Genomic DNA, 27,159 nt, shown 5'->3' on the forward strand with positions numbered 1-27,159 from the left:
GATCTGTCCTTGGTGAAGCCATGTTGGCTGTCACCAACCACCTCCTTGTTCTCCATGCGCGTTAGCATGGTTTCCAGGAGAATCTGCTCCATGACCTTGCCAGGCACAGAGGTGAGGCTGACCGGCCTGTAGTTGCCTGGGTCTTCCTTGTTCCCCTTTTTAAAAATGGGGGTTATGTTCCCCCTCTTCCAGTCATCGGGGACCTCACCAGACCGCCACGACTTCTCAAATATGATGGCCAGTGGCTTGGCAACTTCATCCGCCAGTTCCCTCAGGACCCGCAGATGGATCTCATCAGGTCCCATGGACTTGTGCACCTTCAAGTTCCTCAGATGATCCCGAACCTGCTCTTCAAGTACAGTGGGTGGTTCTTCATTCTCACAGTCCCTGCTTGTGCCTTCCACAGCTTGGGTGGTGAGACAAAAGCCCTTATTGGTGAAGACTGCAGCAAAAAAAGTCATTGAGCACCTCAGCCTTCTCTATGTCTCAGGTAACCAGGACACCGGTTTCCTTCCGGAGGGGCCTACATTCTCCTTGGACCTTCTTTTGTCCCCTACATACCTGTAGAAGCCTTTCTTGTTGTTTTTGACATCCCTGGCCAGATTCAATTCCATCAGGGCCTTAGCCTTCCTCACCTGATCCCTGGCCACTTGCACAACCTCTTTGTAGTCCTCCCAGGCTACCTGTTTCCACTACCACCCTCTATAGGCTTCCTTCTTTACTTTCAGTTGGTCCAGGAGCATCCTTGCTCATCCATGCACGCCTCCTGGCCTTTTTGGCCGACTTGTTCTTCATCGGGATGCACCTCTGCTGAGGTAGAAAACCTTTTTTGTTGTTGTTCTTAAATAGGCACTTCTATGTTTTCAAAGTGGAGCTGAGGCATAAAACAATCTAATCACATCCTTAATTGCATTCCTTGAATCTTCCTCAGGTTTTGCTGTGCTGGACTGTGTAAGCGAAAGTAGAATGCAGTTTGTTGTTTTGAAGTCACTTGTACCGTAGTCTCACAGCTTGCTTTGCTGCAGCTGGCAATCTTTTATCTTGAATGCAGAACCTAGATGATCATCACTGATTAAGGTATTGCCATAATATGAAACATAATTTCAAAATAACAGCTTTAGGGGACTTCATAAACTGATGGGAATATAAATGTAGACAGTGAGGTGGCCTCAAGGATTTGCAGAAATATATTCAAAACAGTAGGCAGTTTAAAGGTGTAATACGTTTTTGGAAGTCACTTATCAAGTTTGAATTTCCCACTTGGATTCTGATATTCAAATAAAGACTTTTCAAAATTGTTAATCACCACAGAGAACAAATGAGTATCTATAAGATATCTTGCTACATCAATCATCCTATGTTATGTAAACACAATGAGATTCTAACTTTATGTTTGAGTAAGTATGCATATGAAACATCTATTCTTACTCCAAAGTAGAATTCTTGCTTTCTATAAAGATATTAAATGTTGTTTTTAAAAATCTGATCCAAGAGATAGTCTTTGAGACTGTAATTGAGGTTACCTGACTCACTCCTGAAGACGATAAGCAGTACTGACCTGAGCGTCAGCCCCTGGTGTACACCACTAGTGATTGCTCTCCAACTAGACATCATGCTGCAGATCACAAACCTTTGAGCCTGGCAATGCAATGCAATGGATATGAGTTTCTGACACATTCATATATGCACAGGCTGTTCATGGCTATCAATTAAAGCCATGCTAATGGAATACAGTCTCAATAATAATAAGCAGAGTTGGAAATTATTTCTGTGTCTTGGCAAAACGCGAAAGAATATCTATTCAACCTTAAAAATTCTTGTTCTCTGTGGGAATCACCCAGTCAGTTCTCCCCTTTTCTGAAAATGTACTGGGAACTCCTAGTATAGTTGCAAGTCTGCCTACTCCATCTTAGCCTCACAGTAAGTGCAAAAATTACTCATTGGAGCAAAGCCAATTTTTTTTTGTTTTGTTTTGAATGTGAATTTCAGAGAAAATTAGGTTGAGTATAACTATTATGTCCAGGTGAAAAAGACACAAATTGCTGCACCCTCCCCACACCCAAATATCCCCAAAGGAAAACGCTGGGGGGAAACCAAGGGATAGAAAGAGCCTCAGGAGACCATAGCACAACTCTCTGCACACAGGCAGGATCAAACTTATGTGGAACTAACTCAAATCTCTGACCTTCACTTTATCTTGCTATAGTTTCATTGTGAAGCTATGGGCAAATATTTTTCCCTCCTTTCTTCAAACTTCCCACCTGTGAAATAGGATAAAAATACTGGAATTAGTACCTTAACAGTGCTCTGAATTTTAGCATTAAATATTACTTCCCCATCTTAGTTATGAATCATAACTGCTTTTCATCCCACATATTGGAGGGACCTGATGTAAACAGAATATAATACATAGGAAGAGTTTCAGCTCTTTTCTGTCAGATTGTAGATAATTGTTCTCATGACGCAATACACAAATGTGTTTCTAAGATTATAAAGATACAGATTTTCCACAGACTTCAGGAGTACCTCTATTTGCAGCCGCTGAAGATCAGTTTGACAGCTTTATGTAATTACTAATCAGCAAGTCTGAGCAACTACTAAAAGACATTTATTGGAATTAATAGCAAGATGACCTCTGTAAGTGTGGTTCAAAAAGAAATTCAGTATTTGGGCATTTAAAATGTGGCCTATAAGATGACAAGCACATTGCTTTGAGACCACACTCTTCACAGATGCCACCGTGTGCTTCCAAAACTAATGAGAGCTTTACAAACAGGAAAACTGGAAGAGAATTAGAGTTTTTCAAGAATAATGGACCTCAAAATTCAGAAAGGAAATATTAACAGTGAACTAGCACAACACTAAAAGCTTCCTGAGATCCCTTTATTTTAACTAAAATTATACCTGAACAACCCAAATCTGCTTGCAATTTCCATTTTTACAAGAAAGGGCCTCAGTGGGGCCCTGACTGCTTTGCTGAAGAGCTGCACTTAAGCACAGCCCTCACCCGGGGCTTTCCTGAGCTACAGTGCAGCCAAGCCTATGCCTGGCCTCATACCTTGCTGGTCCAGACCGTGGCCCACAGGCTTGACTTCCTGGCTGGGCCGGACACTCCTCATCACTAGAGACGGCTGGCCGGGGACCGCTGGGCAGTGGCTGACCCTGGGCACCTCACCAGCGTCGTTAGCTCTTCTGGTCCAGCTGCTGTGCGACTCTGCTCTGGCTGATCTGGTTGTACATAAAGCCTTCTTTCAACTGATTTAGGTGCTCACTCTGAAAATTCTCAGATTTTAATTTTTTTTCTGACTTAAAAAGTTTTTAATTTTTTTTTCTTATTGTAAAACCTAGTTACAGACACACTGCTGGTCTTCTAGCAAACAGACACTATATAACACTAGATACTGAATATTCTTTTCAATTTACATATATCATTCCAAAATAGTTTGGACTTTATCTGGGTTTTTTTTTTTAATATTTAAATCAGACTATGCAAAATAGAAGTTTCTTTCTCCTGTTGTTAACTAAAGGAGCTGTAGGTGTGGGAGACCCTCACTGCAACAAGAAAGGTGAAGGTCTGCGTGCAGTGAGTGACGCAGAACTGTGTTGTACAGAATATCTCAGTATCTAGTACATGGAGATAGGCTGTTGTGGCAGGACAGGATGGGTGAGCGCATGACCCAGCCACCAGACACTACAACTGGAGAGGGCCAGACAACTCAAAGTAAATATGCTGCTGCCTCCCACAATTTCCCAGCTGGCCACTTGTGTCCGTGAGCCAAAGTGTCAAATACAACAATGCTTACAAAGCCAAAGCCATTTCACCCTGCATGCAAAGTGTCTGCGTTTGAAGGCTAGTTTCCCTGTCTTGACATTCAGTCTGGATATACAACCCAGGAACCCTCAGGTAAACATTTATCCCTATTTCCTCAGCGTAAAATAATCTTTATACTAACATACAATACAGCTACTTAATTACTTTTACTGAACTCTATAAAGAAATTTACTCATTCTGATTTTCGCCCCAGATTTGCTTCATTAATGGTCTGAAGTCCACTAGCAAGAAGTACTGTATTGGCTCTAGCTCTACTTGACCAGTCAAGCCCTTTGTCAATGCAGAAGCCACCCTTAACAAAACCAGCAGTAAAACAGCATCTCATCCAGGAATGCAGGAGTCTTCATGTGCCTGGAAATGTAGCAAGCTTGACATAAAATGCACTCATAGTCCTAAGCAGCCATCACTTGTAGTACAATCAGTTCTTTTGTTTCAGTTACAACAAATGGATCTTTAAAATAGTAAATTCTGGAAAAACTCCATACCACCAGTTCAGGTATTCAGGTCATTTTCAGTCAGCTCCCAACTAAGATCAAATAATGACAGGATGGATGAAGAAAAAACCCTGGTGAATATGAAAGGGGAATTGGAAACTAGAAATATCGCTTCCTTGCCCATAAAACCGTGAAATATGCTCCTACACATACGTAACTACCTTGAGGGTTTATTGGATTTTGTTGGAGCAACTAACCAAAAGGAAGGGATGACATACTGTCACTTGACATTCACTTTATAGGCGTATCTAAACTAAAAATAAAAATCACAGATGTATGTACTTTAATTCATATTGGTTAAGCCAAGAGAGTTAAATCAGGTAAAAGAACAGATAAGAAAGGCAACTTAGGTTTTAATTATTTTTTAGACAAAAATTTGACATATTTAGGGTTTAATACTTCAGTGTCTTGGTGTTCTCTGCCACTCACTACAGTCAGGGAAACTGAAATGCTGTAATAATGACAGCAATTAGTCTTTGCCAGGGGTACATCTCAAACTTTCTATATCATTCTTCAGCAGAGTAAGTGGTGTAATGTTACAGTCCGCCTAGCTATTCTGCAGACCTTGCTTGTCCTAGCACAAAGGGAGTTTTTATCTATGAACTGCTGCAGGATAAGGTTCAGTAAAGCCTTTCAAGCCTAATCTTGTGAGCCGCAGAGCACTCCCTGTCAAGTGTTAAACAGTTTCAGCTCCCATTAATCTCAACAGGCTTAGAGGATACAAATCAGGGCCTTTTTGTTCAATTCTACCCTCATGCTGAACCTTAGCTGAAGTCCATAGAAGCTCTCTGTGTGTGGAGTGATGGCCCTTCATAGCTGACTACTCCTTGCAGTAAAAGCAGCTGTATCTAAAAGTGTAATGTGTTTTAAATAACCCTTAATTTTAGTAATAAAAGCTAAAGACATAGCCAACTAGGCCCATTTGCTAAAACGATATTTTATTATCAGGCTTAAGAGATTTAAAATAAATAAATTTTAATAGTGGCAGGCTTTGCTGCTATTGATTTGTGCAATATATTCTAAACTGTGACTGTCCTTATTACTTTCCTTCACTTTAAAAGCCAGAATTGCTTTCTGGCTTGGATAAAACTCCATATAAGAAATGTGAGATGCAGATTAGGCCATTATCACTGCTGTTACTGTATGATTTTCATTTGGATAACAATCTTTCCTGGGAGATCTCACAGCACATTACAAAAGCTGCCAACAGAACCTTCTGGCAGTTCTTGGAGAGCATTATGAGTGCATCACCCCTCATGAGATGACTGTCCCCTGATAAAACAACTCAGAATGTCCTAGAAAAAGTGTAACTGGAACCAAGGACTCCTGTCTAGTTTCTCTCCCGGAAGAGAATTCACTGGCCAGTGAACAGGGCAGTTTTCATTGATTTACTGACCTTTGCAAAAACTCTTGTTGCAGCAGCTGGAGGGTGGTAAGCCTATTTGGCAGCCCAATCCAAACTAACTGAATTCTACTTTTATTGTTTTCAGTACAACAGACAGGCCACATTAAGACCAACAGGAAATTATGTTGGTGACACCTCCCAGAGCGTCAAATTTCTTTCAAATTTGACTAGTGAAAGCAGATTTTTCAGCATAATCTGCAGCTGGTATGAACTGCTTTGAAACAAACCCAATTAGGACTTTGGCACTGATGGTGCCTTCATTACCCCCAAATATTTCTTTTACTTTAATGGCAGAGCTTGGAAGCTGGGGACACCACTACAGAAAATATATCTCAGTTTCACAGCGAGGCTCTAGAAGACCTGCAAGTTCAAAGGCAATCAAAAGCAATATCTGTGAATTTAACCATGTCCATTAAGAGATATATTTTGCTTTTGTTCCTGCTTTTGAGATATGGGCATAGAAAAAAACAGTTTTAAAACAGGATGGTAAATGGTTCCATACAGATGAGATTGATCCCTTTTGTCTCAAGCCAAGACTGAGTCTCTGGAGCTATCAAAAGCCCCTTGTGAGAGTGTTTGGATTATGTACATTCAATGCCCTCATGTCCTTAGATGACCTGCATGAATCTCAGGGTTTTGAAACAGTGCTGGGAATTAGGCAGCAGAGTCAATTAATCCAGACAATGGATGTGATATCCCTGATATCCTGATGCCAAGCATGAAGCCACTCTGGTGAGGTGCTTCTTGAAGCAAGATGCTCCGGAGTATAAACAGGATCAGAACTATCAGCATCAAAACATTTCAAAAGGCTATATGCTCCTTTCCCCTCGAGAGATCTTATTGCAATTTTCATCTAATTGAAAGCCGTTTTGACTAATGCTCATTTGGGCAATAGCAGACTTAGGACTGTACTCAGAAACCAAGGGTCTCCTCTCTTGGACAGGGAGTTGACGCACAGTTAGAGAAGTTTCCTTGGTTAACATGCTACCAAGACATACTTCACCTGCCTAGGCAAGCTCTGCAACATGGAAGCTTCAAAAAGTAAAGCCGGCTAGCTAAAAGGCTATGTGGCAGCAAAAATAGTCTCTATCAAGGTGGGGGAAAAAAAGGAAGCATACCAAGTGCATCCACAGTCCCCGTATCTACCTACTGCAAGATATGGTGGCAGTTCGAACTGACTCACTCTGCCCCAGCAGCATGTAAGGCAGCGACCTGGCAAGCTATATTGGGAGTCCAGCGGAAGAGATTGTATCCCAGGAGTCAGTGATCTTAACAGGCTGTGTATACCTTATTGGGGCTTACACTTTGGGCCTGAGAAGCCTATATGTTTTTAATGTGATCTGTAATTTATAATGTCTTTGGGAAAGGTAATGGGTTTGTGGATCAAGGGGTGGAATGTATTGATCTTGACCAGGAGACCATTGTACATCAAGCAGTCGGAGACCTACATCACAGATAAGGTGAGCAGGTCCAGGACTGTGCTGTGCTGCACTGTGCTGCATGCCCAGCACAGCCTGCAGGCCTGTGTTATGCTGCACAGGTCCCTTGGCACAGGACAAACTCAGCCAGCGCGTTGTAACTGAGGCGCCTGCAGGCAGCTCCCACTCGCTACCAGCGATTATGCTACCTGTGTGGCCTTGCCCCTATCTCAAGTGCTGCATGAAATTCTCACGTAAACATCCCTTATGAACAGAGCTTTCTTGTAAGAAAATTGTATAGTAGCTCAAACAACCAAAAAGGAAGAACTTCTCTCCACATGTGGGAGCTGTGCAGTGTGCCATGGGAAAAATCAGCCTGGGGTCTGGCCAATGCTGCATGAACGTAGGATTTCCACTGCCTGAAGGGACACAAGATTTATTTGCTATCTACATTCCTCTTTCTGTGCTATCAGCTATTTTATTAAGCCATTTGCTGCTGGGCATTTGTTACCGAGATCCAGAAAGAGCCCTTCACTGCCTCTCTCCGCCACCTCGCCCCCTCATTCCCTGGTACAGAAGGCAGCTGTACAACTCTTCCACTGAGTCAAACTTGCTGTGATGGGGGAGATCCACAATAAAATTCCCACAACAAATGCTCTGTCTTCCCTTAATCTGGTCAACATGCGAAGACCTCAAAACCCTAAAGACAGTCAAGTCCAGTAAAAGTCTTGTTTTGCCTGTTTCCAAGTAAAACTAGCAATGGCCAAAATTATTACCTGGTTTACTGCACAGGCTCTCCCCTCTCCATTCAGCATTTATTTCCTGTAGCCTGATGGAATAATAAATTATAAGTACTTCCTAGCTATTAAAATACATAGCCATCTATACTTATTTATAAAACACCATCAAAGATCTTTAAGCATATTTAAGATTCAGTGATTTCACAGACCATTTCAACAGGTTTGGGGTCTAGCTGTCACTTAGATTACCGACAGAACAAAGTACTAAGCAGCATAAATCAGGCCCAAGCCACTTCAGCCCATATCCTATTGTGTCTCAAGAACTAAATGGAGAATATGAGACCAGAAGTATCACACAGCATGTCAATAACAAACCAGCCTATCAATGGTGAGATGCTCTTAGATGAAGCAATAGATTGGGAAAAAAAGAGACTGAATGCTGCGTTTTGATTCGTGCTATTCCCTAGGGAGAGGCAGAAATATATCACTGTGAAAAGTCCTCCAGGTCCTTTTAGCTGATTGTGGAATACCGCAGCTCCAGCAGCAAGCAAACTTGTGAGCCCATCTTGGGCTCAGGGCACTGAGTTGAAAGCCGCATCATGAATGCTCCTATGTGCTGTTTGCAAAAAAGTTACTGTGGAGAAGTCATGTAGCAAAAACAAGCTGCTTACTTAATGTAGGGATCTGACCGATCGTCACTTTGCACATACACATGTAGGCAGCTCCAGAGAATACAGTTTTGTTCTCTGAGTCACTTTTGGGCTTTTTCTGGCTCTTGAAGTGCCAATGTGTGCTTTCACACCAATTCAATGGAAGCAGGGGCAGGACCCTTTGGATGCCATAAACTGTGGCTTTAGTTGGTGAACCTGGAACCAATACATTAAGATACTGAGCAACTTCATAGTCTTTTAAAACTAAGAAACTCTCATAAAAAAAAAAAAATTAGACAATTTGCCTCCATCTACTTTTTTTTTTACACATTTGTCAGTATTTCACTACTTTCAGCTCAAACCACTCACAGTACACACTCTTGAGTTACATTATAGAACAATTAGCCCTTTTCAAACAAATTACTTTCAAAATATTTGTGACTTTTTCTGAAGATATTTTTAGTGAGAGCCATTCTGATGTTATACCTGACTTGTAGAAGTTGCCTGTTGCTTCCACATTCAGAAACAAAAGTGCTGGTTTGTATTAAAATAATTACCTTGATTGAGAACATAACCTCTTCAGCCCCTGCTGCGTGGAGCTTTCAACCTGTTGGTAACCCAGTGGCCAAAAAAATACATTAGAGCTGAGCATAAATTGTTCTTCTGCCTTTGCGAAAGCTGCGTAACACGCAGCAAAGAGCATAATTTATTCTTCATGTTCAGTGTCTTCCTGATGTCTCGACAGCTTACTGAGCACTGCCTGTCAAAATAGCTGGAAGACTGAAGCAGCTCACTCATCAGTAAATCTGAAGCTGGTAAATATTTGGGGTTTTTTTTTCATACTTAGGGGATATATAATGAATTCCTTTATCCTTTTCAATACAAGTTATGTTGCTACTATTTAAGCCTTTGGATTTAAGTCTGCATTTCAGCTTGGATGTAAGGAAAAGTCTGAATCTGGCCCAACACCAGACTAATTCCTGCCCCACATCCTGTGCAAACCCTGGGCCCGGAAGCACGCACGCAGAACTGGGCCAAGCCCTGACACCGAGGAACGAGAGGCCAGCGAGGGGAGAGGGGAGCCGTGCCGTCCGACCGGTGCGCTCACACCGCCACACCACAGACAGGCGTCCTGGTAGCTCGGGTCCACCTTGCCGCCATGGCGTCGTTTAAGAAAAGCCGCCCGGTTTGCGCGGCGGCGAACACCCCTACGCTCCCCCAGGCCCGCTGACCCTGGCGCATGCGCACACGCCACCCGCCGCGCAGGCGCGTTCGCCGCTGGCGGGGTGGGGGCCGGAGGACTGGGCAATCTTCGCGCAGGCGCGCCCGTCCGCGTTCCGCCGGGGAGCGCGGGGGAGGCGGCGGCGACGGCGGGGCCGCTCGGCGGGGCCAGGTGAGGGGCGCCCAGCGGCGCGGCGGGAGGCGGCCGTGCTGGCAGCGCGGGCGGGCCCGGCGCCGGGGGCGCCGCTGCTGCCGAGGCAGGGGGCGCAGGGACTGAGCCGCGGCTGGGCGGTGCTGGGGCCGCTCCTCAGCCGGGACCGCTCCTCGGGGGCTGCCGGGATCCGGCTGTGCTGGGCCGATAGGCGCTCGGCGGAGCGGGCGGCCTGCGGGGGACGTCAGCGCGGCGGGGGCACCGAGCCAGCAGTCAAATAGCGACTGCTACTGTTACTTGCTTGTGGGGTTTTAATTTTTTTTTTCTAATTTATTTAAAGTTTGGGGTTTTTTTGGGGGGAGCTGTGAAATGTTGCACATGTGATGCCACAGCAGTGGGAGTGTTTGCGGGTATTTGCGTTCTGCTAGTTTGGTAGGAGCACCGGTTTGAGTCAAGAGTCTTTCACAATGGGCAAAAGGCAGTCAGCACAGGAAGTGTGATCTCGGTGCTCCCAGCGATCATTTTGTGTTATTTAGCTTAGCTTACCTTGAAATAATTATTTTTGGTAAACTGACATAGACCAGATCGGAAGGTGCAGTGCCATGGCAAGCCCGCTCTGGTTCAGTTGCATTAACAACGTTTGTCCTTCTTAGCATTAGGATGCTGTACGGGGTTTAAGTGGCAAGGTTTTGGTAGCAGGCAGGCTAATGAGATGGCTTCTGTAAGAAAATGCCAGAAGCTTCCTCCCTGTCAGACGGAGCCAATTCCACCTGGCTCCAGGACAGGCCCACTGCTTGCCAAGGCTGAGTCCATCAGTAATGGTGGTGGCATCTCTGCAGTAACTTATTTAAGAAAGGGTAAAAACTGCTACACAGCAGTAACTGGGGAAGAGGAGGGAGAATATGTGAGAGAAACAGCCCTGCAGACACTGAGCTCAGTGGAGAAGGCGACACTGGACCAGAAATTCCCCTTCAGCCCATGGTGAGGCAGTCTGTCCACCTGCAGCCCGTGGAGGCCCATGGATGAGCACAGATCCACCTGCAGCCTGTGGAGCCAGAGCAAGTGGATGCCCAAAGGAGGCTGTGACCCAGTGGGGGACTCAGGTGGGAGCAGCCTGTTCCTGAAGGGCTGTGCCTTATAGAAAGGATGTGTAGGGGAACAGTTCGTGAAGAACTGCAGCCCATGGGAAGGACCCATTTTCAAGAAGTTTGTGAAGGATTGTCTCCTGTAGGAGGGACCCCATGCTGAAGCAGGGGAAGAGCATGACCACGACCCTTGTTCCCTGTTCCCCCGCTTCACTTAGCGGAGGAGTGGAGGAAAAGGTAGAGAAGTCGGGAGTCAGTAAAGTTGAACCCAAGAAGAAGAGAGGGGTAGTGGGAAAGTGGTTTTAGATTTGTTCTTACTTCTCGTTATCCTATTCTGATTTTATTGGTAATAAATTAAATTAATTTCCTTATATCATATTGGCTTTGCTTATGATGGTAATTGCTGACTGATCTCCCTGTCCTTATCTTGACCCACGAGGCTTTCGGTATATTTTCTCCCCTTGTCCAGTTTGAGAAAGGGGAGTGATAGAGTGGCTTGGTGGGCACCTGGCAGCCAGACAAGCTCAGTCCACTACAGATGCTTACCATTCACATTGATTATGTTGGGGAAAACTGGCAAGTGTACCTTTCCTGTACCTTGCCATTTTTTTCTTTATCTTTCATACTTGGGTTTGTGTTGGGGGTTTGTTTCAGGTGGGTGTTTTATCTGTGTGCCTGATGGTGTAGAGTGCCCGTTCAGCAACGAAAATAGGAAAAATACAGCTTAGAACAAACAAACAAGAAAAGATATCAGGAGAAGTGAGATGTAATTAGTTGCAGCTTAACAAGGTATGCTGCTGATGAACATGGGGTAAGTTTTGGGGTATTTAGTAGCCAGTGTATGCCTGCTGAGACCAGCAGATTTTCAGCAAGTGCTACGTTGTTTGGTTTTTTGGTTTGTTTTTTTTTTTTTAAGGAAGCCATCTCAAGTGACTGGAGATGTGTTTACAGTAAACTGAAATGTTTAAATATTTGCCGTTGGCCATCAGTTTCACTACTGTGCAAAAGGGTAAGCTGAATTCTGATTTTTCTCTGTTTTAGGTTCCTATGTGCTTGTGTGTGCCTGTATATTCCAACTTGTAGAGAAGTTTTTTGGCCCTTAACTACAATTACCAAAACGGTCTCACAGGTGGGACTTTTGTTTCTTTTACTTCTGTTTTTGCACGAAATAATTTAAAAATTTTTGGAGTTTTTTGCATTTTAAATCATGTTTTAGAAACTGAACACTCCTCTTGAGCTCTCTCATTTTCAAGTCAATGAGATATGCTTAAATGCAAGGATAAATGCTCTCAGTTACACCTATGCTGTGCCATATGGAACTGAAGCTCCAGCTTTAAGAAATATCTATCGCCCGTTCTTTGTGCAACATCAATCAGTATTCGGCATTTCTTGGGTTTAAGCACACAAAGCAAAGTGACATGGTAAACTGAGGAGGTGGAAGAAAATGTTTTTTACAGCTTGCATGTGCTGTTAACTACAACATAAAACTTGTGTATTTTTTTTTCTGTTAAATAGCATGCTTTCTTTCCTAATCCTAAATATATTTTTTAAAAATCTCTCTTGCAGATTGAGAGTTAGTGTCATGTGACAGAGCCAAAATGTTGGATGACATCAAGAAGCGGTTTGAATTTCCTAATGCAGTTGTTCAGTCACAGGTATTTTTTTTAAAAAGCATTAAACAAATTGAATTGTCTGTGGAAAACTTTGTTCCAAGATGTAAAAAAGTGATTGTTGGTGGTGGTTTTTTTTTCTCTCCAAAGGCAGAGAAAAGTAGAGTATGCTTAAGTTGCAAACAAATACCAATCACCTTCTCTGTGTAATCCAAATGTTGGACATAATTGCTCATCACTGTAAGAAATCTGACCGGACTGGAAGGTGGGGATAAATGGTTTTTTAATGACCCCATGATCTCAAGAGAAGCCAGGAGTTACCATGTGTGAGGTTGAAATACTAGATAATACTTGTAGAACTGTCTTTAGGACTGATCTGTTTTATTCCTGTTTGATGAGAGCTGATGAACTACTGCAGTCTTGTCTGTCATCAAAGAATAACTGTATACAGCTACATTGTCATCAGCAATCCAAACCCCTTTATTTTCAGTTCCATGCATTGGCTCTTGATCATGTTCACCTGAAACCTTCTTGTGTGCATTAGGTGTTTATCATAGTATTTTTAATGGACTGGAAGGAAGAAAGTAATAGGCTCTGTTTAAAAAAGACACCTTCCTTGCTTTGGCCAGCTCTCATTTTGGTATTAAAAATGCATCTTTTTACCTGTAAGACCATTGCTAACTTCACCATTTTCTTCCTTTTCTTGTTTTGAATTCAGAATTAAATACGTAGGCATTTGTTCCATGGAGAAACTTGATGTGAATGCAGTCTGTGCAACCTAGTGTCTCTGTTGCCTTTTTAGTTCAGCTCAGTCCACATTGGTTTACAATAATTAAGTTTCAAAGAGAGACACCAAGTCCCATTGTTGATCAACTTGGCATTTAGGAGAGGAAGTAATATCTCTGAAAGCTAGAGTTCATCTAAGGTCTAGTAAAGTGTCTTATACTGCAAATGAGTTGACATCATTACAAGCCTTGATGAGTAATCGTCAAGCATCTTAGAACCAGTTCATTTTTCTTTAGTGCAGAAGAATGTCCCCATGGTACAAATATTGCTGGAATGTTTTGGCTGAGGTGCACATCATTGAGGGCTACTGGTGTGCTTTCTTTGATTTTGTGCTGTGCTTTGGTTGTTACGCTTAAATTCTGTGACCCCTCAAAAGCATGCTATAATCTTCAAACTATCATCAGGCCAGGATCCAGCTCTGTGACAGATGTCTTATCTTTCTGGAACCAACCAAGACATCTGCTCTGCAGAGCATGTAACCTACAGAGACAAGGATCAGCAAAGTAAGGAACTTGAGCATAGTTTTGTTGGTCAAAAAGTTTTTCTGGTGAGTCAAGTTCTTGGAATGCAGCGGGCTAATCTACATTTTGACTTTCCTGTAGAGCTCACTGCAAAAGCCACTTTCTATTGATAAGCCCTTTTTCCAGTGTAATGAAAGAGCTTTAAAGATGTGGGTGTGAATTAACTTCTGAAGTTCCTTATAAGCAGGAAGAATAAAAAATAGGAGATTCACTTGGTGACTGCACTGAAAAGGATCTAATCTGTCTGGGGAGCATGTTGTTACTATTGCGATGGGATAGATGCAGAGAACCAGAGATAAATATCTGACTTCATTCCATTTTCTCATACTGTTTTCACAAGAGTAAGATTCCCAAATAATAAACTGTCTCTTTAAGTCTAACGTATTAAAGTACATATCCAAACCTTTGAAAAGTGTAGTCATTGTAGACTAGGAAGGTTTAAAGTGTCATCTTTCCTAGAAATGTGAATGTGAACTGTTGTTTTGGAGTGCTACTCTTCATGTCAGGCTAGCAACTAGTATCTAAATGATGTGTAAATAAATCCGGAAAGGAGAAGGAACCTGAAAACATCTAAAATAATCTGTTCCTGTTTTTTTTTTTATACACTAACAAAAAAGAAATGCTAGCAGTATTTTTTTTCTTGCTAGCTTCCTAGTTTACTTTTTCAAAAGTAAGGATCTGTCCTTACAGTGGAAGACTAGATGCAGTTGCTGTTCTGGGTACATTGACAATCTGAAACACTTTTGTGCTCTTACTACGAAAAGATGTCTTTCTGTCTCTCACGGAACAAGTTTTCTGTGTAGCGGTATCAATGATTATGAAACAAGACAGAGTAAGGCATTAGAGACAGGTATGAAAACAAAAGTCTACATTCAAACACCCTGATGCCTTTTAACGGTATCTTAGTATTTCAGTCCAGATTTAGATTTTTAAGGGCAGTTTGAGGAAATCAAACATTCCTTTTATTAAAATAGAATGAGATGCTTAATCTTAAACCTCAAATGAACAAACATAACCTGTTCTTTAGAACTGAAGCCCTCATTCTTTAGAACTGAACCTTTTTTTTTTTTTTTTTTTTTTTTGGAGGACCTTGAAAATTTAAATGTTGTTCATGATCTCTGACACGAAATAGCTTCAAATAACTTCAAATGCCTTGTTTAAAATGAATAAAACATTTGTGGCAGTAGGTATGCTAAGGGGTACGTAAAGTGCTTAAGGAAGGTGTGATAGTATATTTGTCATCAATGCTTAGCAAAACTTGTGATGCAGAAATTTGGGCAAGCTGGTTAGATTTGCTGTGTTCCGCTTCCCCTCTTGTTTCTGCTGCCTTATATAGTAAAGGATTTAGTAATTACTGGTAGTGTTAAGTACACTGACGTCTGTACATCCGTGGAGCTGTAAGTGTCTTTTACAGTTGATGCATTAAAATAGCTGCAATTCCTGAGTATGGACCTGATACTAATCTTATAAAAGAGGTTTTATACGAAGAGACCCTTCAATATATTTGGAGTCCTGTTGAAGCTTGTTTCTCTTCTGCCTCAGGATAACAGTAAAAAGTAGTATGCCACAATTATGGAGATTTTTGGCCCTAAAACATACCTCAGCTTCCATGCCAGTAAGTTTGGGATTTCAGATCACAATAAAATGATTGTATGCAACAGCAGTGTAAATTCTTCCTAACAGAGAAGTGAAAAATGACATTTGATATGCTTTTTTTTTTTAAAATTTATCTTTCCCTTTTAGGCAGTGGGTCATCTGATTGCTGCAGTACTGAAAGAAAAAGCTTCTTTGGAGAAGATCAGACAGGCGTCTGACCAGGTCTGTGGCATTCTTTCACTTCCGTCTCCCGTCCCATTGTATGTGCTTATATTTTTCTGTGGTTTCCCATTCTCTGTTGCATAACGTTAATAAATCATAGAAATTAAGTAAAGTAGATAGCAATATGTGTCTAGACATACAGGTAGAAATCATAAATCTCTGGGATGAGACAAGCAGTTTTACTTCCATCAGAAGTCTTAATGGCAGAAGTCAAGTCTTAGTTCTGCAGAAACCAGTATCTAACTGTGCTTAGTTTAAGAGTTTTATCAGCATTTTTTTACATTAACTGCAAGTAAAGTGCGGTGTGGTGAGACATTGTCACTTGAGTAGGAAAGTCTTTTTAGATCACTATAAAAATCTCAAAAGGTAAGACATTTCACTTACCTGTATTGGGGTTATATTTCATATTAACTAAGTAGACGTCACATTTCTTCGAGAGAGAGCCTGGTACAAAGGCATGCTTTGCCTTTTAGTTGAGTCAAGCTCGTTTAAGTGCAGTTCTGTCGTTTTTACTGAGAGGCATATATGAAATGCCCGTGTGTGCACATGTCACAGCAACGTAGGAGAGGTGTTAGTCAGGATTTGCTCCTCCATTGTTTCTCCCCAAAAACTGACTTGTACAAAAATAAGAAGAAAATGATTTACGGATTTTTCCTTCCAATCTGAAGTCCCCCAAACCTGAAAAGTGCTGAGTTGTGATGTGAAGGAATATTGGAGGTATGTAATTTCTCTGACAGAAGCTCCTCCAACAGTCCTGACTGTAATCGTGTTCCAAAATGACGTTCTGTTTTGAGTTACAAGCTGACTCTTCCCATTTTGCCGCCCCATGAAGGTATTAAAGTGAAATATAGCAACGCTTTCTGAAATGCTAAGAAACAGAAGATCATACTTCTTAGACATTACAGGCTCCCTTTTTATTTAAGAGTGTTTACAGTGTCCAGTTATTTTAAGAAGTTCCTTGTTTCTCTGTTTGGAAGCCCCTAAGTCAGCAAACTAACCTGTGAATGCAAATTAAGCATGAAAACAAGCAGCAGTTTTGATGAATACTGCCAAATCTTTGTGCTTACTGGCAAATGGAGAGAACTGAGGACTTCATATGGAGAGTAAAGACATCCTATCTCTCAATAGCCCTTTGTGTATGCCTGCCTCTAGCTGCCTGCACTATGCCTTGCTGGAGGCATAGCTTGACATAGCAGTTCCTGAGTTGTCTCCAGTTACATTTGCATCTTTTTAGGGAAAGTGAAATTGATGCTAGCCTACCTGCAGAGGCATAGCTGAAAAATTTGTCTGCCTTACCCTTTTCTCAGAGACTCCTGTTCCTACTGAGGGCACAGGCAGTAGGCGGCAGGAAAATGGGAGCTAGCCTGGGAAAGGCCTTTCTTAGGTGTAGAATCTGTGCCCCAGCTTCCTCTCTTGTGCTCTCTAAGACTTCAGAAGAAGCTGTTGAGGAGGTTTTTATTAAAAAACTGTGTTTGAGATGAACGAAGATAAATCAGTGTCAGCCTTCTCATTGCTTGTGTCTCATGCTTTTGATTTCAGACTCCTGCTCTGAACTTGCTTTGGGAGAAGTGCTGCAGTGAGGTTGTTGCCTTGCGAACAGCCTGCTCTGAGGGTTTGGTGGCACTTGTTGCAGAGAAACATGCTGAGCTTGACTATGTCCTTCATGGAGCTCTCAACCTAATTCCCTCAGCAAGGTAGTGTTTGGTTGCCTGATTTTGTGTCATTTGTCAGCTGGTTATCAGTCATTGCTTTTCCCTTGTAAACACAGGGGAAGAGGAGAGGCTCTGTAAATGACAGTAATTTCAGATAAGCTGTGGCATTAAGGACTGGCAGTGCCCTGCCACTTTGCTGAAGGCTGTTTCTTTCATCTTGGTGGTGTGATATTGTGGGTCTGACTTAAGAACTCAGAGTATCCTGTGCAAGTAAGCTGAAATTGTTAGCAGTTTAGGCTAATGCTCTGAACTTTGGACTGTGGAACCTCAGAAATGAATGTACTGCCTAGTTTTGTTGCTCCTCTCATGGGAAAGAGGGAAGCAAATGGCAGGAATACTAACTTCCTAATCAGTCTGTCCAAATAACTGGTTGCTCAGAGAGTCACTGTAAGACTATGGGTGGGGATTAGGAATGCTGGGTTTTGTTTTCTTGTTTACCAGGGAAGAAATCACTTTACCTGTGCAGCTACTTCCTGTTACAAAATTCTGTAAATGTAATGCCTGTGTCTCACAAGGATGTTTTGAGCTAGACTGCATGTGCAGCATACTGAGAGAATGCAGTTGTGGGGGAAAAAGACTCTGTGCATAAAACTTACAAATGGGAAGTCAAATGATGATTGGGAAGATGTTTCCATTCAAGTCTGCCAACCTTATAAAGTTCCTTGAATTATCTTTCTCTCTTCTGATTTTTGACAGCTAACTGGATTTCTGCCTAAGCCTTCTCATACTCTTCCTAGAGAATGCTAGAGTTGTTTTTAGCCAAGCTAGATGCTACGCCTGTGATAAATCATGCTGGTGGGGTCAGCATAGAGTTTGCAAGAACCATGCTATTCGAGACATATTTTTCACTGTTTCTATCCTTCATATGATAAGTTTTCATGCTGAGGTTTCTCATAGTCAGTCTGAGCCAAAGGCAAGTTTAGGTTTGAGTAAAGTAGTGAAATGCTAAAGAAATCAGGTTATTTTAGAAAAGACCGTTTCTCTCCTTGCGACTTGCTTGTTTACAGCTAGGATCTTGCAATGCTGATTCTGTGCTGAGTTTACAGTAGGTGGTTATGGATCCCTAGGAAAGGTTTTGTAAAGACACTTTTATAATATGAATAATTTCTGTAAACCACTGTTCTCCAAATTACAGAATTTTACTATTGAGTTTGGGGTTAAGAGAAGAATCTTTACTGTTAACAAAGAAGTAAAAGCACCTGTGCTTAGATTATGAGAACCTGAGTCCTATGGGGTGAGGTGGAGGGAAAGCTTCATTACCTGTGACTGGCAGATTAAGAAATGTGAAATTCCTATTCAACTAAGGATTTGTCACAGTATCAGTGGTTTATAGGGAAATGAAATGTTACTACAATGTCATACGTGAGAAAATAAAAAGTGTAAAATGTGGTATTTAGAATTGAACCTTAAAATCAGAATTATGTATTGAAAGGGGTTGGATCTACCCCATTTCTACACTATTAGATTTTTCCATGTGTGAAAGCAAGATACATGATTGATTGCCGTACTAAGTGCTGGCCAGTTACCCAGGAACCTTTTATGTATTTTGGGTGGCTTCCCCCCCTCAAGCCCCCCCACCCTCAAGCTGCTGTGATTAAAACCACATCCGCTATGAATTGCAAAGCAGGGTTTATGTAGCCTAACCACAAAAGTCTGAGTTTAAAATGTCTGACAATTTCAGATTGCTTAATTTCAGTGCTGATACTTTTTTTTTTCCTTGATTCTTTTAGAATTGTTGTCTACTGTTTGTCATCTTATTCCCTGCCAAATTTTCATCCAGGTGTACTGTGTGGCTTTGCACTGCTGTGTGCCCAGTGTGTCTAAAACAAAGTAAATATAAAATTAGCAGCCAGTGGCAGTCAGCAAAAAGGCACTTGTAACTGCTGAGCACCTTTCAGTACTGAATGGAGTTAGGTGAATGTTTTATTGGCATAGACTACTCATGTTGTGTTCTTGCTTTGCTTGCTTCTGTTATGATGAATGTAGCAGGAGCTTAGTGGTGGATTTTATTTTCTCAGATGTATCAAATTCTGCATGCCAGGAAAGATATTTTGCTTTGTCAGAGGTGAACATTGAGCGCTTACCTGAGTAGACTTGTATTGTGGTTCACACTATCTGCTTATTATACAAATGAGAATCTATTCTTATCCCTCTGGTGCACTGTAACTGTCTCTTAGGCCCACTGTTCAGGTTCCTCTGATGCCTCAAGAGTTTAAACTTCATGGAATGTCATATTTATGTATGTGTGTGTGCATATATACAAAATATGTATACGTGTCTAAATGTATACATGCATATTTTTACATGTTCTTAACATTGGTCTCCAGCTTTCTCTGTAGATGATGATGGGGGAACTGTGGCCTGCATTCAGTAATGAATGAGCATAAATAATCAAGTCCAGCTACTAAAAACTTGTGAAACAATGGATTATTGGAATCTTTAAGAAATTGTCAGAAGCATTTCTGTGTGTATGTATATTTTCAGACTGTTTATATCACCTGAGCATCCATGCCTATAGGAGGTGGGGAAATCCTTGCAATGTGTCATGCCATTGTGCTGCTTGTGTTCAGGGGCTGAGTGCAAAGCCTAAAGCAACCATTCTCCCCCCGCCTCCTGCCTGGGAATTAGGCTCCTGCCAGCAATACAGGAGTCTCAGAAGGGGGAAGCCTGTTTTCTTACTGAGTGTTTTATGGTTTTTCCCCTCACTGCATAGTTACGTAGTTGAAGCTGGTGAATGTGCTAGCAAATTCCTGTTTAACTGACTCTTTCCACCCAAGTAGAAAGTATCTGGTCTACTCGTTTTAGAAGTATCTAAAAGGTAGTTCTCTCTCTCTCTCTCTCTCTTCCCCCCTATAACCATCTGAAAGGATCTCCGTCCTTCTCTGTGTGTTGTGTTAACTGGATTGGGATTTGGAAGCCTGCTAGATGCCTTCCTGTTTGTTGCTTTGCAGCAGAATTCTGCCAAACTTCATGTTTTCTCATCTAGTCAGATTTCAATGTTTTGAGAGCTAGATGTCATGACAGCCAGTTGTTTTAAAGACTACAGGCACATCTTAAACTGGTCCATTTTTGGAAGAAAGAAAGGAAACAGAAGCATATTCTGTCAGTTTTGATTTGGGTCAATGTTTTCCAGCACTGTTCGCAAAAATACAAAAGGCACAGAAGAGAGAATATACTACTTTGCCTGTATCTGAAATATGAAATTAAGCATTTATTGCTGGGGAGATCCACCGTGGGAATTCCTAGGTATTCCCTGGTGTGCCATACTGGCTTATGCGAAGAGTCTGTCTGCAGGTGATAAGTATAGTAAAGGTCTGCCAGGGGAAAGTAGTATTTCTCTGAGTGTTCCCATTTTCTTTTATGAATAATGTGAGGTTTTTTTTTTTTAGATTACAATTCTATAATCATATGATCCTTTGCAATTTTTGAACCTTCAGTGAAGCGTTTGTAAATATCAATTAATGATATTTCTTTGTGATTACATGTTGTTAACAGACATTGTTGTGCTGATATTGGTCCAGCCTGTGTGTGTAAAATCCTGTCTTTCATAGAATCATAGAATGGTTAGAGTTGGAAGGGACCTTCAAAGGTCATCTAGTCCAACCCCCCTGCAAGAAGCAGGGACATCCCTGACTAGATCAGGTTGCTCAGAGCCTCATCCAGCCTGGCCTTGAACGATTCCAGAGATGGGGCCTCCACCACCTTTCTGGGCAACCTGTTCCAGTGTTCTATAACCCGCATCGTAAAAAATTTTTTCCTAATTTGTAATCTAAATCTACCCCCTCTATTTTAAAACCATTACCCCTCGTCCTATCGCAACAGGCCCTACTAAACAGCCTTTCCCCATCTTTCTTGTAGGCCCCCTTGAGGTACTGGAAGACCACTATCAGGTCTCCCCGGAGCCTCCTCTTCTCCAGCCTGAACAGCCCCAACTCTCTCAGCCTGTCCTCATAAGAGAGGTGCTCCAGCCCTTTTATCATCTTCGTGGCCCTCCTCTGGACCTTCTCCAACTGGTCCATGTCCTTCTTGTGTTGGGGGCTCCAGAACTGGAGGCAGTACTCCAGGTGGGGTCTCACCAGAGCAGAGTAGAGGGGGAGAATCACCTCCCTCGACCTGCTGGCCACGCTTCTCTTGATGCAGCCCAGGATGCGGTTGGCCTTCTGGGCCGCAAGGGCGCATTGCCTGCTCATGTTAAGCTTCTCATCCACCAGCACTCCCAAGTCCTTCTCCTCAGGGCTGCTCTCAATCCATTCCCCGCCCAGCCTGTATTTGTGCCTGGGATTGCCATGACCCAGGTGCAGGACCTTGCACTTGGCCTGGTTGAACTTCATGAGGTTGGCACAGGCCCACCTCTCCAGCCTGTCAAGGTCCCTCTGGATGGCATCCCTCCCTGCCGGCGTGTCGACGGCACCACACAACTTGGTGTCGTCGGCGAACTTGCTGAGGGTGCAACGAACTTGCTGAGGGTGCTTTCCATAGTGTTCACCTAAAGTCTCCCTTTTCTTTGACAGAAATGGCTTAAATTTGTTCAGGCTTTTTGGTATCGCTTAAAAGTCTAAATGTGTGTATATCCATTCATAATTTAAGATAATGTTTGTGGCGCATACTGCACTCTATGTCAAACAGTTAATATTATTGTATTTCAGTTTGCTCGTGTGTTAAATGAGGATTATGATTGGTTTGTCCTATGAGAGAGTTACATAAATTCTGCATAATTTCTTGTTTCCAGCTCGCAATCTGAGGAGTTCCTACAGTTTTCCATTCACTGATGGAGAAGTGGAATTACAGATAAAATAGATTTCTCAGGTTTTTTCCTGCTTGGAAGGAAAGAAAGGTGAACAATCAAAAAGAAAAACAAAAAAAACCCCGGCAACCCATTATCTTTTTTCTGCCTATCTTGCCCTGTGTGACTGAAATTACTTTTTGTCATGTGACGATCTCTTATACTGGTATATTGTTAGCTCTTCCTGTTCATTATGTGAATAAAGTGAGGACATGAGTAATAAAGTATCTAATAGATTTTTAGGAGATGATGATGCAATTGTATAGCATGTTCTAGGTGAAGAGTCAGAGAATTAACCATGACTTTTTTTTACCTCTGCATCTACATTTTCACCTTGTGAATGAATGTCTCATTACAGAATCCAGGCTGTTTTCTTGATAAGTGATTGGGTTGGATCTGGCATGGTCTGGTTGGAAAGGTGTGGAAAGCACTTAGTTATGCAGAGGAGAGCAAAATTTTGAAAGCTGTCCTTGTAAGCTCAGAGAAGCAGTAGTAACCTGTAGATTCCTCGAGCTCTTTACTGCATGGTCACAGAGCTTTCCCCACCCCCCCCCCCCCCCCTTTGTGGTGTATTTCATTAGTGTCTTTCCAGGAAGATGTGGAAAATGTTATAAAAATTCCAGAAATACTGTTGATTCTACAGTATTTCTGAGTAGTAATTAAACAACATAAGAAGAGAGAGATGAAATAGCTGTATGTATCTATTTTATGTAGTACTTGGCTCCTGAGACTGGAAGTTAGCACAATCTAGATGTCATAGAATCATAGAATGGTTTGGGTTCGAAGGGACTTTTGAAGGTCATCTAGACCAACCCCCCTGCAAGGGGCAGGGACATCTCCAACTAAATCAGGTTGCTCAGAGCCCCATCCAACCTGGCCTTGAATGTTTCCAGGGATGGGGCATCTACCACCTCTCTGGGCAACCTATTCCAGTGTTCCACTACCCCCACTGTAAAAAATTTCTTCATTATATCCAGTCTGAATCTACCTCCTTCTGTTTTAAAACCATTACCCCTCAACAGGCCCCGCTGAAGAGTTTCTCCCCATCTTTCCTGTAAGCCCCTTTAGGTACTGGAAGGCTGCTATATGGTCTCCCCGGAGCCTCCTCTTCTCCAGGCTGAACAGTCCCAACTCTCTCAGCCTGTCCTCGTAGGAGAGGTGCTCCAGACCCCTGATCATCTTTGTGGGCCTCTTCTGGACTCATTCCAACAGGTCCATGTTCTTATGTCTCAAGCATCTTTCCTGACAATGTGATTTCTGTTTCTTTCTCTTGCTAGACAGTCGCATGATTGAAATTTGTGTACCATGCTGGATGTTTCCATGTATGCTTACATCCAGGGAACAGATAATTTTCCATTTTTAACATATTAAAAGCATGAGTTTAAATTAAGCTGGGGAGAGCAAATGTACTTGTAAGATATGGTAGAAGCAAACCATCAAAAGTCTTAATTGATGCATTAATTATTCTCTCTACTGTTCTGCTTATTATGTGAAAAGGAAAATAAAGACATGTGGATGCACAGCTTGCCCAAAATTGTGTAAACAGATATGAGAAGATCTTTAAGGAGAATTCAAGGCTCCTTGAGTGTCAATTGTATTCCTTTGTGGAGGAATCAACTAATGCAACTACATATGTGACAGTAATGTATTTCTTTTTGTCGACAGGAATGTGCATGGTTTACTAAAAACTATTTGCAAATTACTACAAATTCAAGCTGTCCAGCTGGGAAAAGATGGAGATGAGGCTGTCCGGAATCTGTATGGAATCAGGTTAGTTTAACATCACTTTTTTATTTAGATACCATAATAACTTTTTGTCTGATTTTCAGAAAAAAAAAAACACCATAGGTTAAGTGTTGATGCTGGCTTTCAATCTGTTTGCTCTTTTGTTTTTTTGTTTGTTTGTTTTGGTTTTGGTTTTGTTTTTTTTAATATGTAGTTAATCAAGCACTGGCGCAGGCTGCACAGTAAGGTTGTGGAATCTCCATCCTTGGTTATACTAAAACCTGACTGCATGTGATCCTGGGCAGCCTTTGCTGGCTAACTCTACTTGAGCATATCAGTTGAACTACATGATCTGAGGAGGTCCCTTCCAACCTAAATGGGTCTCTGATTCTGTGATTTTTTTTTAAGTTTTTTTTTGTTTTTTTGTTTTTTTGTTTTTTTTTTTAAGTTTTAAGGAGTTATCCCTGTACTATAAAACAGGGATGAGCTCAAAAGGGGCAATGGCAGGATGAATGAAGGTTGTGTGCAAGAAGGAACAAATAGATACTAGGACTTGTTCAAATACAGTAGCTGAATGATTGCTTATAGTCCTTTTTAATAAGTCTTTAATTTTAAGGCTGTTAACCACTTCCCTCTCACTTGTTTTTCCTGCTTTATTCTCTTATCAAAGTAAGGTTCCTGAATGCTTTTTTAATAACTAGTATTCAAATGGTGAATAAATACCAAAACAAGTATGCTGGGGTTTTTTGAGGATGTGTGAAAAAAGTTACATGATTAAATTCACATATGGGATGATCTGTACTTTTTATGAAGTTAAGAGCAGCTATAGCAGATGCAGAAGTAGTCTGCAAGTAAGTCTCACTGTGAACTAAAAGTGAGCATTCCCAGTGGATTTATTGTCTCTCATCTGGCATAAAGTTGTCTGTTTCCTATGCATTAATATAGCTGTCCAGTAACCTAAGCTCAAGCTGAATTGAATGGGAAGGCAGGGAGGAGGGGTTTTTGAGGGGTGCTTGTCAGCATTCTCAGTGCAGGTGGATTATGACATGCATGTATAGAACTCTGGCTACAAATTTTTGCTGAAAGCTATTAAATTTTTTTTAATGAACTAATATTTTACGTTATTCTTAGTGACCCGCCATGCATCGTTTTTATTGTCATAAAATTCTGGAGAGCTGCCAACTTTCTGAAATCAAAATTCAGAGCAGGTAGAAAAATGCTTTAAAAATGCATGTTTGATGGAGTAAATGCTATTCTGCCTTTCTGAAAGGGCCAGGGTCACAGCTGCATGCGCAGAAAAGTATGTCGACTGCAGATGTTTCCTCATACAGAAAAAGCAATCTGTTACTAAATTTGTGCTCTGAATCAGATTGGAGCTCTCTTGTGTTCAGAGGTGTAACAAAAAGGTTGAGATGACTTAAAAGTTTAAAAGTTTTATTTTTTTTTGTTTTCCCCTCACATAAGATTTGTTGATTCCTTAGACACTTACATATTTACAGATGGATAGCTGCTGTGTCTGGTTATGCATTTTGCTTTGTTCTGAACCCACTGACAATAATTTAGGGTAGTAACACTATAATGTCATTTAAAAATGTGCATTTTACAGTGCTGAGCTAGCTATTATTAACATAGTGTTTACATTAAATTGCATCTACACATCTCATTTTTCCTACTGCTCATAGCATTATCAACTGCACCTTTTTCAGGCTGCGCATTTTGGTGTTTCGTTATCAGTCACTGTTCACCATGCAGCTTAGCTGATTTCTTTCATCATCCGAGTTCAGTGCAGTTGTATTCATTTCAGAACACACAAAATCGGTCATAAAAAGCTTTATTTTTTTCTGAATAGTAAGCCATTTTCATTTTAGACTTGATGTGTCATGTGCTGACTTTACGACAATTCCACTGACTTCAGTGTCGTAGCAGCACTTAAATGACTAGAGATATATTCTTCTCATCAGGAAAGGTAATTAATTCTTAAAATATGACAAAGGTATTGAAATAAGCAGGTGTTGTAACTCTGTATGGCTATACAAGGCTATGCACTTTCAAGGTCCTGGCGTTGTATGTGAACGATATTTCTAGCTTGTTGCCTGATAAATGATCCTGTCTGTGATCTTGCTGGATTCAAGTGCTAGGCAGAGAACAAGCCTTTTTTGCCTGCTGTCATTTTCGAAGGTTGCAATGAGGCAATAAGCTTAGCCTTTCTAGTCTTCAGACACAAATTCTTCAGACACAAAGACTCTGTAACTTTAGTAAAATGTTGACAGAATCAAGGAAGGTGGACCTGTGAAGATGGTATATGTCAGTTAACAAATTTTAGAGAAATTGATATGGTAAGTGCCAGGTTTCTAGCCCCAAATGTTGAAGTCAGACCTGAAATGTCTGCATACTTTGTGATCTTAGTTAGCATCTGTTTTCTGAACATACTTCAAGTAGTCCAGCTTTATGAAAAATTGTTTGAGGAGCAGAGGGAGAACCCAGTGGAAAAAAAAAACAAAACAAACGAAAAAACCAACAAAAATCCTCACTAACCACAAACCACCCCCCAAAAAAACCCCCCAGATAACTATCTTCTAAGCTTGATAAATTATTCCAGTGTATGATTCTTCCTCAGTGAAAAAAGTTTTGGTTTTTTTTTTTTTGATTGAATTTGCCAGTTTCCGTTACCAACTTCTGATTCTTGAATGCTAGCTTGACATTTCTTGCTGTGTGAAGTTTCTATTCTCAATGAAGGTACTTAGGCTGCAAAAACACAATCCCTTAATATAATCCTTGTTAGCTTGTGTTTACACTGAGACGTGTTTTTCCATGTGTTTTCCTCTCCGTTCCCTTCCCTCCCCCATCCCGCTCCCCCGCATTTTTTGCCCCATACCCATTAGGCAGTGGTACTTATTCTGCTTTCCACGGTGATTTTTGACAATTCCAAATGAAATCTCGTCTAATGTTCTGTTTATTAGAACATGGATTGTCAAGCGTGCAAAGCAGCTTTCACACTGCTGAGTGGTTTGGAAGCAGAGTTTGCTGTTTTTGCTTTTCTCTTCCCTTTTTGTTCATGTGATTTTTCTAAAAGCTAAGACAACACTGGTTTAAAAGCTGTTCAGTTAATCCAGGTGGAAAGCTGAGTATCTGCTCCTGAAGAGCTTGTCCAGCTCCTTTATTTTTTATTTTTTCCTGGGTGTGTGTATGGTCTCTTTATCTTATCATG

The 27,159-nt window shown here is 41.5% G+C and overlaps 1 protein-coding gene across 6 annotated transcripts in view; it reads left to right on the forward strand.

The window, feature by feature from the left end:
- Positions 1–11,889: 11,889 nt before the first annotated feature.
- The window catches only part of FOCAD (focadhesin), a 117,655-nt gene continuing 102,385 nt past the window's right edge, over positions 11,890–27,159 (forward strand). For 2 of the 6 annotated variants that reach the window (XR_015261514.1, XM_086771535.1), the window contains exons 1-5: positions 11,890–12,005; positions 12,563–12,651; positions 15,657–15,731; positions 17,271–17,425; positions 23,892–23,996. Coding sequence is in view for 4 of the 6 variants with exons in the window: in XM_086771535.1 (XP_086627661.1) it covers positions 12,595–12,651; positions 15,657–15,731; positions 17,271–17,425; positions 23,892–23,996 (392 nt within the window). In the remaining 2 variants the exon portion in view is untranslated. The other 4 variants (XR_015261513.1, XM_086771532.1, XM_086771534.1 and 1 more) reach the window with 3 other exon arrangements.

This window comes from Chlamydotis macqueenii, chromosome Z (assembly GCF_036417535.1).
Source record: "Chlamydotis macqueenii isolate bChlMac1 chromosome Z, bChlMac1.mat, whole genome shotgun sequence".
Lineage (NCBI taxonomy): Eukaryota > Metazoa > Chordata > Aves > Otidiformes > Otididae > Chlamydotis > Chlamydotis macqueenii.